This window comes from Corvus kubaryi, unplaced genomic scaffold (genome assembly GCF_017639235.1).
Source record: "Corvus kubaryi isolate FWS band 111438036 unplaced genomic scaffold, C.kubaryi_AGA036_p1.0 split1-65, whole genome shotgun sequence".
Classification (NCBI taxonomy): Eukaryota; Metazoa; Chordata; class Aves; order Passeriformes; family Corvidae; genus Corvus; species Corvus kubaryi.
Window position 1 is genome coordinate 6313690 of NW_024582080.1, and position 17174 is coordinate 6330863.

Here is a 17174-nt window from a genome sequence, read left to right on the forward strand (position 1 = left end):
AGGTCTTTCACTATAAATAATACAGTAAACCCAGAAATAAAACAGGGCAAATTCTCAAGTCATCCAAAAAATGGAGTTATTGCTTAAAAGACACAAGCCAAAACCATCTACCAACCAAATCCCAAATATATACACACATGCACTGTAGGTTAACACATGTGAAGTTAAATTACATTTTTGAGGGTTTTTATGGGTTTTCCTTTAAACAATTCAGAGGAGCTAAATTTTACATATAATTATTTGTTTTATTTGCCAAATAATTTGAAGAACTTGTCATTAAAAAAAAAAAAAACAACAAAATTATGGTCAAAGCATACATGTTTCAAATATATAGAAAGGATAGAAAGTGTTTACCTTAAGTTTGAATTCGAGCTGTGGTAGAACAGAAAGCAAGAGGTGACTGTCAATATTGTATAACTCCAGAATCAAATCAAACACATGCTCTGACAGGTCACTAATTGATGTTTTACCAAGCATGAGAACTTGATTGAAGAACTGGAAAATAAAACAGATTACACATCAACAACAAGAGTATACATGCTCTCTTCTAAATCCTGTGCTAAATCCTAAAACATTTAATCACTTTTCATCCTACAACATTAATTTCACTACCAAAAAAAAAGGAATGGAGGGTAGCACACACAGATCAGAATTCCGTAGCAGAAGTCTTAAAATATCGTCTCATATGAAGTATTACACATAAAGGAAAACACATTAAATGTGATGTTTACCCCCGCACGCCTACAAATAATTTAAGAAACATAACTTTAAAGGAGCTTCAGTGCATCACATCTTATTATAATAAGACTATATTCGGAGTTATTTCACTATTGAGAACCATCATTTCAAAAGTATTCTAACATTTAAAGCAAGGCTGAAACAACTGGCTAATTACTACACTACACATCTGACAGGTTAAGGAGTTGAAAGTAAAAGCATAGGAATTAATAACTGATTGTTCCAGAATTTGTATTTACAAGCAGCATAATGCAACTGTAAAGCAATTATTTCCTTCTTGGTAAACTTGACATATTTGAGGGAAACTTCACACTTCTCATTAAAGAAAATATTTCCGCACTATTTTCAACTTCGTCCTCTCAGATGGGTAAGAAGCAACTGAAGAGTAAGATATATATATATATACATATATATATAAAACATAGTTCATCTTATTGTAAGTTAAAGATTGTCTTGAAGAAATGTTTTGCTTTTCTGGATTCAGCATTGCCTGAATGTTAGAAATCCTGGTTAGAAAGCTAACTGATACTGTGTTTTTAATGTATTTCAAGAAAGAAAATTTTCAAAACCGCATAATAATTCTCCCTTGTGGGAAACAAATAAAAGAAGACTCCATGTGCATCCTTCCCATTAAAGGAAGATTCTTATTGTACAGACTTCCTCAAAACTCAGAAAATGTCACCCAGTTTGTAATCTAACCTTACAGATGAACAGCATTAAAAACACATTCCTATGTAGCAACACCTTCCCAAATGGCAGGTCTGAAGTAAGAGTTTTTATTGAGGATTTTTTAAAATTTTAGGAGGTACCCACTTTCTAAGTGTTACAAGTCTGAAAGTAACAGAAAGCATTGAAGGTTTTCTATTGTTTTCAAGCTCCTGACGTTTTGGATAGATGCCATAAGACCAGCTAAATCCTCAACTGCTTAAAAAAGAAAAAGTGTTATATTTTTTCCTATCACACAATTCAAGTTAGAGCATACTTCTCTCTGATCTTTACTTCCCCTCATCCCTCTTCTATTACAGTGTCTATGATGTCTACATTCAACTCTGCTATAATTCTCAATCCACTTGTTTTCTTCTTTACTATCCTTAGATTGTTTCCTCTTCTACTTCTGTGATAACAGCATTAAAATTCTGTTCTATCTTCAATTCTCTTAGCTCTGAATAGCCTTACCTCCCCCCTAAAAGATGAATTTTGCTACAGAAACAATGCATTTATATATTTTTATCAGAACAATATATATAAATACACTTTTATTATTCACTTTTAGAGTGACTTCCCATGACTCTAAGGATTCACTCTCAAGGTCTTTCAAGACAGTAGAAAGGAAATTATCCACTGCATTTCACAAATCACAAGTATTAAGTACTTAGTAGTTTCTATATGGCAACGAATTAGACTCAAAAGGACAGGTTATGCAGCGCTTCATTAATACAATCATTCTCTCAAAGAAAATTCACAACCCATAAAAAGTTATTTTTCAGCCCTGTTTGACAGTGTGCATTCATTCTTTTTATAACACACTTCAGTTACAGAAAGTATTGATTTCCATATTTGTTTGCAGGCTTCACTTACATTAGTAATGTATGGTTCAATTGCTTGTGCTGTCCTCTTCAGTAAAGCCTTTGCCAAATCATAGGCTTGCTTGTTTAAATTCTGGGGGAAAAACAAACAAATGAAAAACCAGAAGAATTATAAGCATATGCATTAATCTAAAATCCAAGAATTAAAAGCCATCATGTACTGGTAAATGCATTAAGGAAATAGCCTGTTCTTTTCGTATTTTCAGTAATAAAGATAATATAGTAAAAACAAAGCTACTCCAAACAAAGCTTTGTAGTCTCACTGGTACTACTGCGAAAAAGAAAAAAAACCTCTTTCCTGGCAAATGAAGGCTTACTTTTCAGTTGTACATCTAAAACTGATGCTCAGTGAACTCAGTGTCTGCATTTTACTGCTCCTCTTTATCAGTTTCCCCAAAAATCAGGAAAGTGATACAAAGCAACACTGAGGCATTTATAGTCACCAGAGAAATAAGACTCTGAACAGGAATACAGAAAGTGCAATTCTGTCCTTGCATCAAGCACCCACCTGTGCACCACCACCAAAGGCTCTCCATCATACCATGCAAAGATACTCAGTCTGTTGTCTGAGACATCAGAGAAAAAAACTCTAGAACTTCAGTTTACAGGAAAAAAACCCCTAAACTAATACAAAAAATTTTAAAAATGTACCCCCCTCTTCAACATTCCTATCCTTCCATTTGTCTAATTGGGTTATTGCTCTATCATTGTTTTCTCCCTTTCCCTGCACATATTCTCCACGCTCTAGTTGTTACACCCTTTCTCCAATTTCTACATCACAGTCATTTTCCAAAAATTTTCAGAAGAAAATGCAACTCAGCCCTTGTGACACCCGCCGCAGAGTTAACACACAGAAGAATGAAGAAAAAAGTCTTCAATACACAAGAATATGTAGTATTTTAACAGCTAAGAAAACTCTATAAAAATACAGCTCCCATAATTTTTATTAGTCTTTGCAATTTAAAAAACCCCCAGTATATTCAATTTATAATTCAACAGTAAAAAGGGGCAGTTTATGGTTGCCTTTTTAAAATATTTTTCACCATAAAAGGAAGAGAACTTCTTTTAGCACAATAAAAAGCAAACACAAGATGTATTGCCACATCCAGGGTACTTCTTTACCTGGATACACTTGGCTCTTTAGAGTTGTCTTAACGAAAGCAAGGATTTGTGAGGATATGGAGAGTACTGTCTGAAATTTAAAAAGTCTCTCTAGAACTATAGGCTTCTAAACAGCAGTGGGAACAGATTAACATTTTCTGATAATATCAAACTGAAAAAGCCTTTGACTTTCCTAGTGATAGAACTAAGTCAGGTGACTGAACTTGAAACACTACAAAGACTCATGCCTGAAGTATCTGTTTTACTCAAAGCCAATACAGAAGGTGACTAAAAATTCCAATTCTGGAAAGATACTTTAATATTTTAAATACTTTTGTCTTTTTACAAAACTGTACAGTTGTTCCATGTCCCAGAAAAGAGAAGACACTGCATGCTGGATTGTTCTCTATGGTCACAAGACAAAAAAGGTATTTCCACCAGTAGCATTTGTTTTCTGTTATTCAGAGTTGTAATAATTCAGGAAATAAAAGGCACAAATAACTATAATAAGGAATGTATGCCACTTGCAATTCTTGTTCTGATCCTTCTTGACTTCACCATTCACCTTCACCAAAATAAAGAAAACCACTTTCACCTGGGTAAGAGGGAACTCTGGATCATGAGCAATATCTGATTTAGTATAAAACAAGTCTATATAGCAGACCTAGCACAGCAGAGTTCCAAAAGTCAGATCTGTTCTGATTCACATTAATTAGAGTTTCAGCTTGTATCTTTTGCACAGCAGTTCACTTCAAAACTTAATGTTTCCCAAGATAAATGCTAGAAGTAGCTATTTGCAACCCTGAGTAAGAAGGAAGTGTAATGCAAATATCTATCAAAAAAAAGCTCTAAAGAGGAAAAATTAGTCTAGAGCACAATGGGCTAAGGAAAGTTAGCTATTTTTTTCATGCCTCAGGTACTTGATTTAATAGTGCCAATAGCCATGACCCTCAAATGTCCAGAGGCCCTACTTTCTGGAAATAACGATATTAAGGTAGTCTTGAAAGCACACAAGAGTTTTCTCCTCATTTTCTAGCTTCAGGATAAAAGCAGAAACAAGCAAAAGTGGCACTGCCTTAGTTAAAATGAAAACAAAAGCAGCCCAGCCATTACCAAGTAGGTTCAAAGATCTTTTACAGAACCTAACCTATCCTTCTGACTAATTCAACAGTCACAAAGATATCTTAAACTTCTTCTCTTGAACGAGAAATTTTAAAAGGATAACACCTAATTTAACAAATTTCTTCTCTGTTTTTAGAGAAGCTCTTCAGCCATTATCCTCTCTGCAATCTTTCCATGTGTTCGGAAAGAAAATTGACATGTATTTCAAGATCTTTTAAAGATTTAAGAAAGACCTCATGACAGGGACAATTATCTTAATCAGGATGCCTTTAGGAGCGTGTAAGCATCCAGTAGGCATAAGGTTTTTAGAGTCCTGAATGGGGTAGAAACAAAGTCATCAGCTGGCAACACTGTTTAAAGTAATCATTAGCAATTACTACATCTTGAAGGGAAAAAACAAAATAAATACTGATTTATAAGGGCAAACTAAAGAACACCCCTGAAAAGGCAGAACACAAATATTCTGCAAGATAACTGAGGTTACATTTAACATCTGAACCAGACTTTTGCCCTGAAAACTCCAGTTTTCTTTCATAAAAGAGTGTTCATAAACATTCACATTTTTTAAAACCTTGGGAGACCTCCAGCAATAACATCTGAATAGAGACTATCTTGGTCAACCATAAGTTCTCTCCTTTGTCTCAATTTCTACCATGATTTTTAGGCATTTGTTGCTGGTATTTCAGGCTTTTTATACTTTGGGAAGACATTAACAGTATTGCCAACTCATTTTTCATACCTGCTTTTCTCTAGAATGTTTGACAAACCTCTACTTTTTGACAGAAGCAGCAGCGGCGGCAACCTCTCTGACAGCATGGCACAGACGTTTTTGTATTTACATAGACCATATTCTCCAGCGGAGTAGCCACAGAGCTGAAATCATTTGTTCTTGTACAATGGGGTCAGAAGTGATGGAAATTCAGACCCATTTGACTTTTTCTCTATTATTTTTTTCCAGTTACCTCTCAATAACCAATTTAATACAGATTAAAAAGAGAGAGTGAAATAACTTGTACCCATCCCCTGAAAAATATAAAAAAGGGCAACAGAAAACAAATGCATGTCCCTTAATTTTTCTTTACAGAAGATGACTAAGCTAGCACCAATCCAGCCTTTCTTTTCTAACTTTAGGAGGAAAATCAAATGTTAAATCTGTATCTAGTGCAAATATTCCTGAAAAGCATACATTTTAAAATATTCTTTTCTTGGAATTTGAAAAGGGTCTTCAGTTTTATTCTTATTACCAAAGGCACAGCAGTTGAATTAGTATCCAACAGCCCCAGATAGAACAGTTCCAAGAGAGTCTCTTATTCTGCTAGGGAAGGTAAACAGATTCTTAAGGACGGCTGACAAAGAAAAAGCTCAGCTGAAGTGTTGCCAAGATAGATAACACTAAATATTAAGCAAATTCCTAGTAGAGACAGCTAAGAATTTAATTGTCAATATAATTTTTTTCTAAAACATAGGCACATAAAGCATGTGGGATGTGCAATGTGGGATTCCCTGTAGCAGTCCAGAGGCTAAAAACTGAACACTGGCAAACACTCAAGGAAATCAAGTACAATTTGCCTTCCAACACATTGCACAAACAGTAAATTGTTTGCAGGTCTGCCATAAAAGTTTTATAGTATAAAAAGACCATTAAAGGGAAAGGAAAACTATTAATTTTTCTTGCCTTTTCATACTGACTACCTCTTCCCATGCTTCTAGGTCTTATCTGGGTTTAGGTCAGTTAATTTCATTCCCTCTTAATATAATCCTATGAAAATAATTTCAGTAGAGGTGATAGAAGAGAAACTACAAAAGGAAAAAAACAATTCGGCATCAAAATTAGGAGTTAAGCACACAGTCAGACAAGTTAAGCTTGCCGTTTTATTGGCTTATCTGACAGCTGTACTAGTCAAGCAAGCCTGTGCACACTCCAGCATGCCTCTTTTGTGACATTGGTGTCAGCTGCTTTCATTCCGGTTTACATTAGTATGGCTTTTATCCTGACCAAGTCAGATGGATGACAAACTCAAGGGAGATAGAGTAGTTTAGAGTTGTCACTACTTCAGCAACTACTTATTATGGTATACAGACATTTGATAATACATCATGAGCCCAGTGTATGCTCCTTATGTCCAAGTTTTTGCAGTCATCCTGCAAACACCATTGCTTTTTACACTTACTACTCAGGACTATGGACCATATCTATTTTTCATCTTTGGAAAAATATTGTCTTGGTTTAAGGGGCAGTAGTATAAAATTAACCTTTTGTAAACTGCTCAACTAATTACTACATCTCTTAAAAATATTCACGTAATTTTTGCATCAAGCTGTCTAATGTTGAATTTCAGCCACTGGAGCTTAGCATCCAGGATCCAAAACTAAAGGAGCTGTTTGAACCTTCTGTTCCCAACACATACTTACAGACCACAGGTTAGATAAATTAAACAGACTAAGATTTGAGGAGCTCAGTCTTTTTTTACCCAATACAACTCTTTTCTATAATACAGCCACTCAGTTCACAAGGCCACTACACATTCCCTCTTATACACAACCTTCCTTCTGGGCATACTAAAAACACACCACTTGCCTGTGTCACTTTCTACAGATATAATTATTTTATCTTCAACAATCTCTCAATCTGATCAGCTTCAAACCTGAGCTAGAAGCAGATCTATGTTCCTTCCACTCCATCAAAAATATTGTTTGGTCCCTAGGAAATCTGGGGATTCCCTACTGACCATTACACCAATGTCTGCCATTATGCCATTTTTGGTGACCACTCTGATTATTCAATTTCCCTTTTCCACAGCCCACACAGCTGAACAGTGAGGTCACCCAAGACACAGGGCTTTTTTTATGGTGGACCTAATCCTTACTCTCCTTCTAGTTTTGTGCTTAATGGAAGAGTGGAAAAATTCTCCACTCTGAATTCATTACACTTTTCCAACTTGACATCAGTAGCCACAGAAAGTAGTCAGAGGACCAAAATTTTAAATAAACACTATGTGGAGATTTTGAGATGAAACGGAAAAATATTAGAAGCTCCTTTCCATTAGTATGGAAAAAAAATAAAACAAATGTAAATGTACTCAGAATACAGTCTGACATTATGTAACTATTTCAGTTAGAAAGCAGGCTATAAATGAGCATCCTATCTAAAAAGAGACTTCAATTAAAAGCAGCAGAAAATGCAAACCCCCAAATACATTATCCTTATTAAAATATTCAGTCAGTAATTTTAAATCCACCATGAAACAGAATTATTTTAATGCTACAGACATCCTTACAGGATGCAAATTCTTCAACTCAAAGTCAATTTATTAAACATGAAACATAAAAATAGTACAGTCAAATCAAGATGAACACAGATGACACAATGAAACAATAGATTCTTAATAACTGAGAAAACACAAACTGCAGTATTTTGCATAGTCTTGCTTTTTTGTATTCCAAACCTTTCCTTCGTAAATTTGGACTTTAGCCACACAAATTTCAGTCTAGTCCTGGCACAGAAGTATTAGACTCCTTGAAGGACACAGCTAAAACATTTCCAGTGGTGAAAAAACATTACTGATCTATACTAAGCATTTAGTCTTTCACTGTCAATATAAAAATAATTTATGTGCTATTTATTTACTGAAATTGATGGCTTGTAGAAAAGGCACACTAGTAGGCATTCCAAAGCATCTCTCAGTTAGCAACTACTTAACCTTACACTTTTCAGAAACTACAATAGTTAGCACTTTCCTGAATTTAGTTTAAGGAAAAAAAAACCAAAAAAAGGTAATAGAAGTGTCCAAAATACAGCTAAAGATACATTCCCCAGAATCTTTTTTTGTCATACACAACTTACAATTGAGTAGCCCATGAGATTTCAGTAGGACACAGTTAGTTTCCTGAACTAAAAAGTCAGACTTCCGTGCTTTTTAAACATTTAAGTTTCACAACATATGCACAGTTCTGAAGTTTTTCCTTTAGTTCATCTACAGTAGACTTTTTTTTTAACATGACATTATTCATTAAGGTTAGACAGCCATTCCTTGGGCTCTTTAGAAACCACTATTTCTGCACACAGTTTTAATTCTATGGCTGCATCAGAAACATACCAATAACACCAAGCCAACATTTCTGAAACACAACAGAGCCAATAACAAATCAGCAGTCATAACAACTTTTTCCCTCCCACTTAGGGCAGCACCTTCGTTTGAACTGCTGATACAGCACTACATGAACTAAAAACTTTCCAAAGGATATATGTAACTTCTCTATTCCATTCTACTGACATTGATGGCATATAAAAAAAACCTGTGTTTAAATTTGTATGACATTTAACCTTTTAGATTACTGTGATCACTGATCCTTGGCTTATGGCAGGTATATCAGAGCAATGAAACTTGACTGAATTTTCTGGCTATTAAAATTACTTGTTTGCTAAAAGAAATCCAGATAATACAAAGACATTTGCCACAGCCATCCTCCTAATGAGATCTACATGTCTGAACACATACATCCAAGAAATCACAATTACAAAAAAACCAATAGAACAAAACAAAACATAAGCCACTAAGTCTTACCTTATGTGCTGGCACTAGGTTAACTAACACTGTATCCAAAAGTTCCTGTGACACAGTATCTCCCTCACAAATGATAGAGCTCATTAGATCAACCATGTGCATGTGTACTTTTTGGTTATGACCGTTGCTGAAATTAAAAACAAGAATTCTTAGTGTAATATCTATATAAAGTACAACTTCTGTTCAGAGTACTCCCTTGTGGTGATGCCAAAAAACAAGGAATAAAATAAGCAAATCACAAGTTCTCTTATAAATCAATTCCCTGATTGCATATACCATCCTTGAATTTCATGCTCTCCTCATTCACCTACTGTAGTAAGAGGACTGTATCTCTCCGTATCATGAAAAGACAGTGTATTAGAACATCTCTCTGCTCTACCCAGCACTGGGGAGACTTCCCCTGGAGTGCTGTGTCCAGTTCTGGGCTTCCCAGCACAAAAGGGACACACATACCCTGGACTCAGTCCAGCAAAGGTTCATAAAGATGATTAAGGGCGTGGAGCTGCTCTCATGGAAGGAGGGGCTGAGAGAACTGACATATTTTTTTAGCCTTGAGAAGAGATAGCTTAGGAAATAACTTATCATTAAGTCTAAATACCTGATATTGGGAGTAGAGAAGACAGGGCAAGACTGTGTTAACACCACACACTCAGTGGTGTCCAGTCAGAGAACAAGAGGTAATGGGCACAGGGTGAAATACAAAACATACCATTTAAACATAAGAAACTTTTTAAGTAAAAGCGTGATTGAGTACTAGAAGGTTGCCCAAAGAGTCTCTTCATTCTTGGAGATGCCCAAAACCCAACTGGCTACAGTTCTGGGCAATCTGCTCAAGCTGACCTGGTTTGAGCAAACGGAAAAGACTAGACTACCTCTAGCAATGCCTTCCAGTGCCTACTACTTTCTGACTCATGTCTTTACAGCAATAATCCTCCAAATTCCTTAGAATTGCATATTAGACCATTCAATTTCAAGAACAAAATAAAATTAATGCAGTAAATGACAACCAAAGTTTCTTAGGAAAAAAAGATAATGTGTAGTGTGTCTTGCTTCATTAGAACAGAAAAAACTGACAGAACATTGTATTTATACTGCTACCTTTAGTTAAACTGAATTACGAAATTACTAAGCTCATTAATGCTAAAAGTCACACTGAACAGCTTTACTAGAAGCAACTGACTTTAATCATGCAATAACATATTGTAATTGGGGGTGACAATACTTACTTTATTACTGAAAACAGCGTTCTATACAGTTGTGTAAAAATCTCATTGCTGTCCTCTAATTCAAAGCATATGTTATAGGACTTGACCCAAGCAATGTTCTGATTTGGAACAGGAAAAAAAAATAAAAGGAGTAGTTAATACAAGATTAAATTGAAAGATTACATTTAACAGTTACTATGAAATAAGTTACAAAGCTTACCTCAAGCAAATAAAAATATCGATTAAACTGGGGGCTTTTTGTATCTTCTAAACCTTTAAGTTGCCTTGTTATGAACATAAATATATCCTGAAAAGAAAGAAGTGCTAGTTATTCAATCAACTGCAATTAAACCTTCAAAATAAAATAATTACCTTTTTAAGTTACTAGTATTATTCAGTCACTACAAAATACGCAGCAATGACAGACATTATTTCACTATCCAAAAGAAGATCATCTACAAAAGCATCATGGAAAATGTCAAGGAGTAATTTTAAAATACTTCACGTTTCTTTAAAGGGTTGAAAAAGTAACCTTTTCCTAAGGGAACAAATGTTTTCCATTTCCAAAGAAAAGCACTCAACTTGACAAACACAGCTGCAACTGGCTGGCATGCTGCAGAAGTCAAGAGATTATTATTCAGCAGGACAATGAATTGAATATTTTTATTTCATATTACAATGAGTTTCAAAAGAAGGGGAAAATAGCAGTAGGCAACTACACCTTTCCTAAGAGTGTTATTATATGTTCACTCTGTATTCTTTGTGCATTTCTCAAGTCACCATGATATTGACACAGATCACATCTCTTGCAAAAACTAATAAACCAAGTTCCTCCTGCTTCCTCTATAAACTTTCACCACCAGAAGACTCCTTCAGAAAAAAGTCTCACACAGAGTAAATTGAAGCAGGTTAGAAGGAACATATAGTCAATTATGAACAGAATGTAAACATGCAAGAAGGTATCTTTTAAATGTTTTTTACATTCAGATAATTAACAGCTAGAAATTCACAACTGCTATATTAAATCAAAATATTTAGAAATAAGTATCACCAGAAACACGGTTCACAGCCTCAACTGTATCTATGTTTCATCTAACAATCTAGGTGTAAATCAAATAAATTCCAAAAGGTATAAAGTTGCCATAATAAATACAAGAAAGCCTTACTGTTAATCCTGAAAAAAGTACCCTAGAAATAGTCCATAAAGTTTTTCTGTAACATTTTCAAAATTACTGTTTTCCCCTAAGTCCCCCAATAATAATGCACAGACAAAAGATAAGAATGGGGCTCCTTTTTTTTCCTAAGACTATAACCACAAAATCCAGCCTTAACCATTAAGCTAAACACTTACTATGGTTCTAGGTAAAACCAAGAACTAGATTACGTGTGACATCACCACCTCTTGGCAAAGAAGCACAGCAAATACACTCTTCAGAGATACAGCTACATTGATGTTTTAAATCAGATCGAGACTGCGATTTTGAAGTGTTAAGGATGATCAGAAGGATCACTGGTTCACACTTCAGATCCCTTACAGAGCACACAATCTAGACTCATTAGCTGAAGTTAAACCTACAGACAAAGGACATATCTCATGGTCTCCAACCACTCAGGGGCATACAGTCCCCAGGCAAAAGCCCATCTGAAGAATCCCTCCTTTAAAAACTAGTGCTGAACACTAGCAGGTCATCACTCCCCACCCAAAATGAGTGCTGTCTTATGGAAAACCAGTACACTGGAAGGTTCTGTAAAGTTTAGAAGACATACAAACTGAGTTTCAGGGAAGAGTAAGAATCAATTAAGAGGGCATGTGACAGACTGAACAATGCCAAACATAACAACTACTTAATCTCAGAACCCATGTTCTGTGTTAATTATTTCTGTTAAGCTTCACTTGTAGAGGTAAATCTCAATCAGTTCCTTTAACCAAGTATCTTACTTTTTATCCTATAGCTCAGTATGTAATACTTACCGACAGAATGGGATTCAAAGACCCTACTAATTTTCCAAAGAAAGTTCTCATCACTGTGCTGTATACAGCTGTAGACATTAATGAATAGCATACATGTACAGTAAGTCCAACACCTGAATGCTTCAAATAACAGCATGGTTTGACAAAATAAGCATTTACTCCTAAACTATTTTTTCCTACTCCCATTTTAAAGAAAGCAAGATAGACTAGACTCAGAATTACTCACTAATTTTTAATATATCATGTCTTATGACCAAACGTTTTTCTCTTTAAGCACAGTTTCCCTTTTTTAAGCACACATAACATACTATTTGGACATGCATTTATAAATTCAAAACACAGGCTGCAGCCTGTGTTAAAATAAACTTTGGCTGCAGCTAAAAAATTGCAATACTTTCACAACCGGACAATATGTTTTCACATCAGACTGCATAAAGCAAGTCTGCATTAGAATCCAGACTCTAAAAACCGAAGTGCTTACACTTCAACTTCAGAGAAAATATTTCTTTATTTTTGTGGATTGCTGTCTTGATGCCAATGAACTATACAAAGGCTTCAGTAATCATCACAGCCATGGCTCTCACCAGAGAACACCTTCAGATAATTAAAGTTCTGCCACCATACACACTTTTTAACATCTCCATTTCAGCAAAGACAGACAGACAGTCCTTCTGTTCCAGTCATTTTCAATTGACACATATAAGCAATTAGATTATCTTCCCACCAAAAAATTGTATTTGGGTTCTAAGTTTTACACGGACTGAGGAGGGCTCCAAGTTAGAAGTTTATAGATCCCAGAAGAGCAGACCTACTCTAGCTCTGTCTTTATTCTACTCATGGCATTTTCCACCCCTGTTATCAAAGCTCTTTCAACGATCAACAAGGAATGTAAGATTTATACTCATGATACACATAAAAGAGGGGAACCTGAGATACTGATCCCTTCCCTCAGCATCTCACTTGCACAATATGTAAGTTAGAAAGAGATCTGCTGAGTCTGAAGCAAGGGCAAAACCTTAAATCTTAAATCTTTTCCTGCCAAGAAATTAGTATTTTTCAGCACTCCCCTTTGCCATTTTTAGCTTTGGTGCTAAACATACAAGAAGAGACAAGAAGGCAGTATGGATTTGATATTAAATACTGGGTAAAAATAGTGCCAAAATATAACCCAAGAGGAAGCATTCTTCCTCTTACCTCTGTCATAAAGTGGAGGGAACTCTTCGACATTTCTATCAGAGCTTGTCCTGCAACCACAAAAGCTGTGTTCAGAGGAAACGGGTTTGTAAAAAACCTACCCCAGTAGCCCTAGGCAAAGGTTGCTATTGTTTGGCTTTTCTTTATTTTTCCAAATGTGTTTAGAAAACTGCATCAACAAACTGAATTCTGAAATCCACACAGATTACAGAACTCAATGCTGGCAGTGGAAGTCCCTCATCCATTTAGAGCTCTGTCCGAGCAGTGGCTGTAGTATTCTTATACTTCAGGTATGAGATGAGTACTGCAGACCTTCCAATACTGTACACTATGAAATCCAAAGCTTAGTAGCATTTGGTAGCTCAAATACTGTAAGGAGGAAGTTAGTTTGCCCAACTCAGAAAGAGAGAAATTAAAACTCTAAGCCTAACAAGCAAATGAAAACATATACTCAAAACTGAAGTAGAAATCAGGACACCTAAAAACCAGATTTAAATATAGCACAGTCGAGAAAGCTAGTATTTATCTCCAGTTGAAGATGGTGCAATCAATAAGTAAGGTAAATAGATGTTGTATCTCTGATTACACACTAATTCAGAATTAAGAAAACAGAGCTAAGAAAAATCCCTAGATATCTCTCCAGTATGTCTGCTAACAAAAGATGTACTAATGCAGTTGAAACTGCACTGTTTCCCTAATTAGGAAGCACTGGTGGTGCAACCACTAGATGAGAAATTGAGTGATTTCCTCTTAAGTGATAATAGATAGACTGTCCACCACAACCATCTTTTTATCCTAGTGTGGAATAAACAAAGACCAAACCAAACGAAACAAAAAAAACCACACACGCTTCTAATCAGGGAGCCAAAAAACCACGCATTTTTCAGTGTTACTTTCATCTGGTTTTTTGTAGATTTTCCCTAAAACTCAGTTCATCACTCTAGATTCTGACCATGCAAGGGAAACAGTTTGATTTTGCGAGTTGGAAACAAAGTTATATTTCTACTAAAAAAAGTTTAAAAACCCAGAAAAAAAATACTTTTTTTTCTGAAACAAATGGAGCAGATCTGTACTTCCTTTTCAAACCTGACATTTCTCTATCAACCATCTCCATCTAGTGGGATCAGCGATGTTTGTAATTGCAGAATTTTCCAAGTCACATCAAAAATCATTAAACTCTGTACAAAAGTACTTTATCTTTGTTTCAATAGAACCTTTATCTATAAATATACAAGTACCTGCCTCTTGGTAGCTTAATTGGAGACACAGGGGTATTTTCCCAAGTGAAGGTATTAGCTATCTTGCAAGAGATTGTGATAAAAGTTATACATATAATCAGTATTTCTAAAGTAACAGTTCACTACCTGCAAATCCCAATAACAGTTCAATAAAATGATTATTTTCAACACAAATCCAAAACTCTCAAAGTTTTTGGAAGATGTATAGCCCTTTATCTCATGGACAATTGACCTGACCAATCATATCCCAAAATCAAGTGAAAGCTTTGAACTGCTTAGGCTGAACCAGAGATAAAGGGAGGGAAAAAAGCCAGTCATAACCAATTACATTAATCACTGAGTATAAAAACCTGGTGTGGAAAAAGAGATTAATTTCATTTACCTTCAGTTTATCTGGTGAAGTGTATGGAGCTTCAGGGGCATAAATTCTGAAAATATCAGCAAGACAACATGCTACCAACAGACGTACATCCTTATCGGGATGTTTGAGGAAAAAATCTGAAGCAAGATGTAAAGCAAGATTTAGGTAGAGCTCCTTTTCTTCTTCAGAATCCTGGTCCATGTCCATGAAAGTTTTCACAACCATCTAAATAGACAGACACACATTAGTACATAAAATGAAATATTCTGTGTAACAGGATCCTTACTAAAAGTGACTTTTCTGGTTTTGTGCAACTTCTGTCAGAAGCATTATTAGCTATGCAGTAGTACTTACTTGAGCAACCAGTGTTTCATTTTTCAGGGTACTGGAAAGACCTGGTCAAGTCCTCTATCAAGTGTCCCAACTGTGTCCCAACACACAGTCTCAGCAGAACTACAGAAAGCCTAGTTGTAGACTTCCCAGATCTTTTTGAGAAACCATATAATCAAGTTGGACAATTGAAGAAGTGCAACAGCATTCACTGTTACAGCCATTCACTTAAAATTTCAGAAAACACCAAAACATTATTAAAAATATTTGTTTCTCCCTCAACAGTTCAGTGATGATTTTTTTCCTTCTATTCTCTTTCAGTTTCAGCTTTTGCCCTATTACTCCTCTGAGGAAAATTCTATTCCCTGTGCTGTCCAGAAGCAGAGCACACACTTTCAGCAAATGCATATATAAATCCAGGCAGCCCAGTGGCATGGATGTTGTCCAGCAAGACTAAAATGACCACTAGGATTATTAGGATCCAGTTATGGAAGTTATGGAAGAAAAAAAGTCTTGGACACCAGATATTTAACATGCTAAATAAAACAAAAGCGGGAAAAGCTATATTTAGTAACTGCTAGTTGGTGAAAATTCTTACATTTAAAAAACTTTCTGAAGGAGAGAAATTTACTGACAAAACAAAGTAATTATGCTCTTCTCCAATTCCTTATCTGACTCACAGAGGCAGAGTTATTTTAAGGAGTTTAACTCCTGCAAAATTAACAAAATTATACTAAAGACTTAATTACGCTATCCTGAGAATTAAAGCCAAAACTCTCATCTATTTCTTCAGCACAGGAAGAGATATTTTTCAAAGAATAATAACGTCAAGCCCTAGAATCCTATAACACTGCAAAATACTTTACTTTGCTATCGTTTGTTGTTTAGTTGTGTTTTTTTGCCCCCTCCAAAAAATCTACTGTAACTGGTTAGGGAGCAACAAACCCAACTTAAAAAAAACCCAAACTTCTGCATGATTAGGATCACAGAAGCTGTAAAGTTTTCAAGCACATGAGAATCCTTTACTAAAAGGCACAGAAGACCAACAGCTCATGCACACACAACTTCCATTGCAAGAAAAATAAAGTCCTCCTGTGTCAGGCACAAGATGAACCACTTGAAGTGCACTGGTGCCCTTATACACTAATTAAAGTAATTTATAAATCAGAATTGTTTTCATTTCTATGAAAAGTAGTCTTTTCATACTTCTTGCAACAAGTATGGGGTTTTTCTACTCTGGAAATGAACCTTTAGTGTTTCTTCCCTGATAACATGAACATCTGTACAAGTCAAGACAACAAAGATCGGTCATCCTGTCTGCAGACCAATCCATCACAGCGTTTAAGGAAAAACAAAGGAAAACAAGCTGGTTGTCCAAGCATAGTTTTCCAGCTTCCTGCAAAGCAATAGGTTAGAGGACTCCTGAGCCTGAAATCACACCCAGACCACCACGATTTATTCTCCTGGAGCTTCATCTTCCAGATGTGGCACATATTTCTTAACCCACTCAAATTTTACTACGTCTTTCTACAGAAACAAGCTTTGGAATTCACTTGTATAAAACTTACAGAAAAGTGTATTATTAGACTGCTGGCCTAAAATTAATGTTTCATTAGATGATGACTTGGTTCTTGTGTATTAAAAGAAACTGTGGAAAAAATGCTTTTCTCACACTATTCATCATTTCCAAGTGTTTATCACCTTATTTCTGTCTTCAGTGCTAGCTCATGACCATAATCATTTAGTTTCCATCTCCTTTCCA

The 17174-nt window shown here is 35.5% G+C and overlaps 1 protein-coding gene across 4 annotated transcripts in view; it reads right to left on the minus strand.

Moving 5' to 3' along the window:
* PDS5B (PDS5 cohesin associated factor B) overlaps nt 1-17174 on the minus strand; it is a 101267-nt gene that overhangs the window by 61875 nt on the left and 22218 nt on the right. For all 4 annotated transcript variants that reach the window (XM_042014082.1, XM_042014080.1, XM_042014081.1 and 1 more), the window contains exons 3-8: nt 15104-15307; nt 10538-10624; nt 10339-10436; nt 9113-9239; nt 2317-2397; nt 355-495 (exon numbers count right to left, since the gene is read on the minus strand). In XM_042014082.1, coding sequence (XP_041870016.1) covers nt 355-495; nt 2317-2397; nt 9113-9239; nt 10339-10436; nt 10538-10624; nt 15104-15307 — 738 coding nt within the window. The remainder of the gene's footprint in view (nt 1-354; nt 496-2316; nt 2398-9112; nt 9240-10338; nt 10437-10537; nt 10625-15103; nt 15308-17174) is intronic.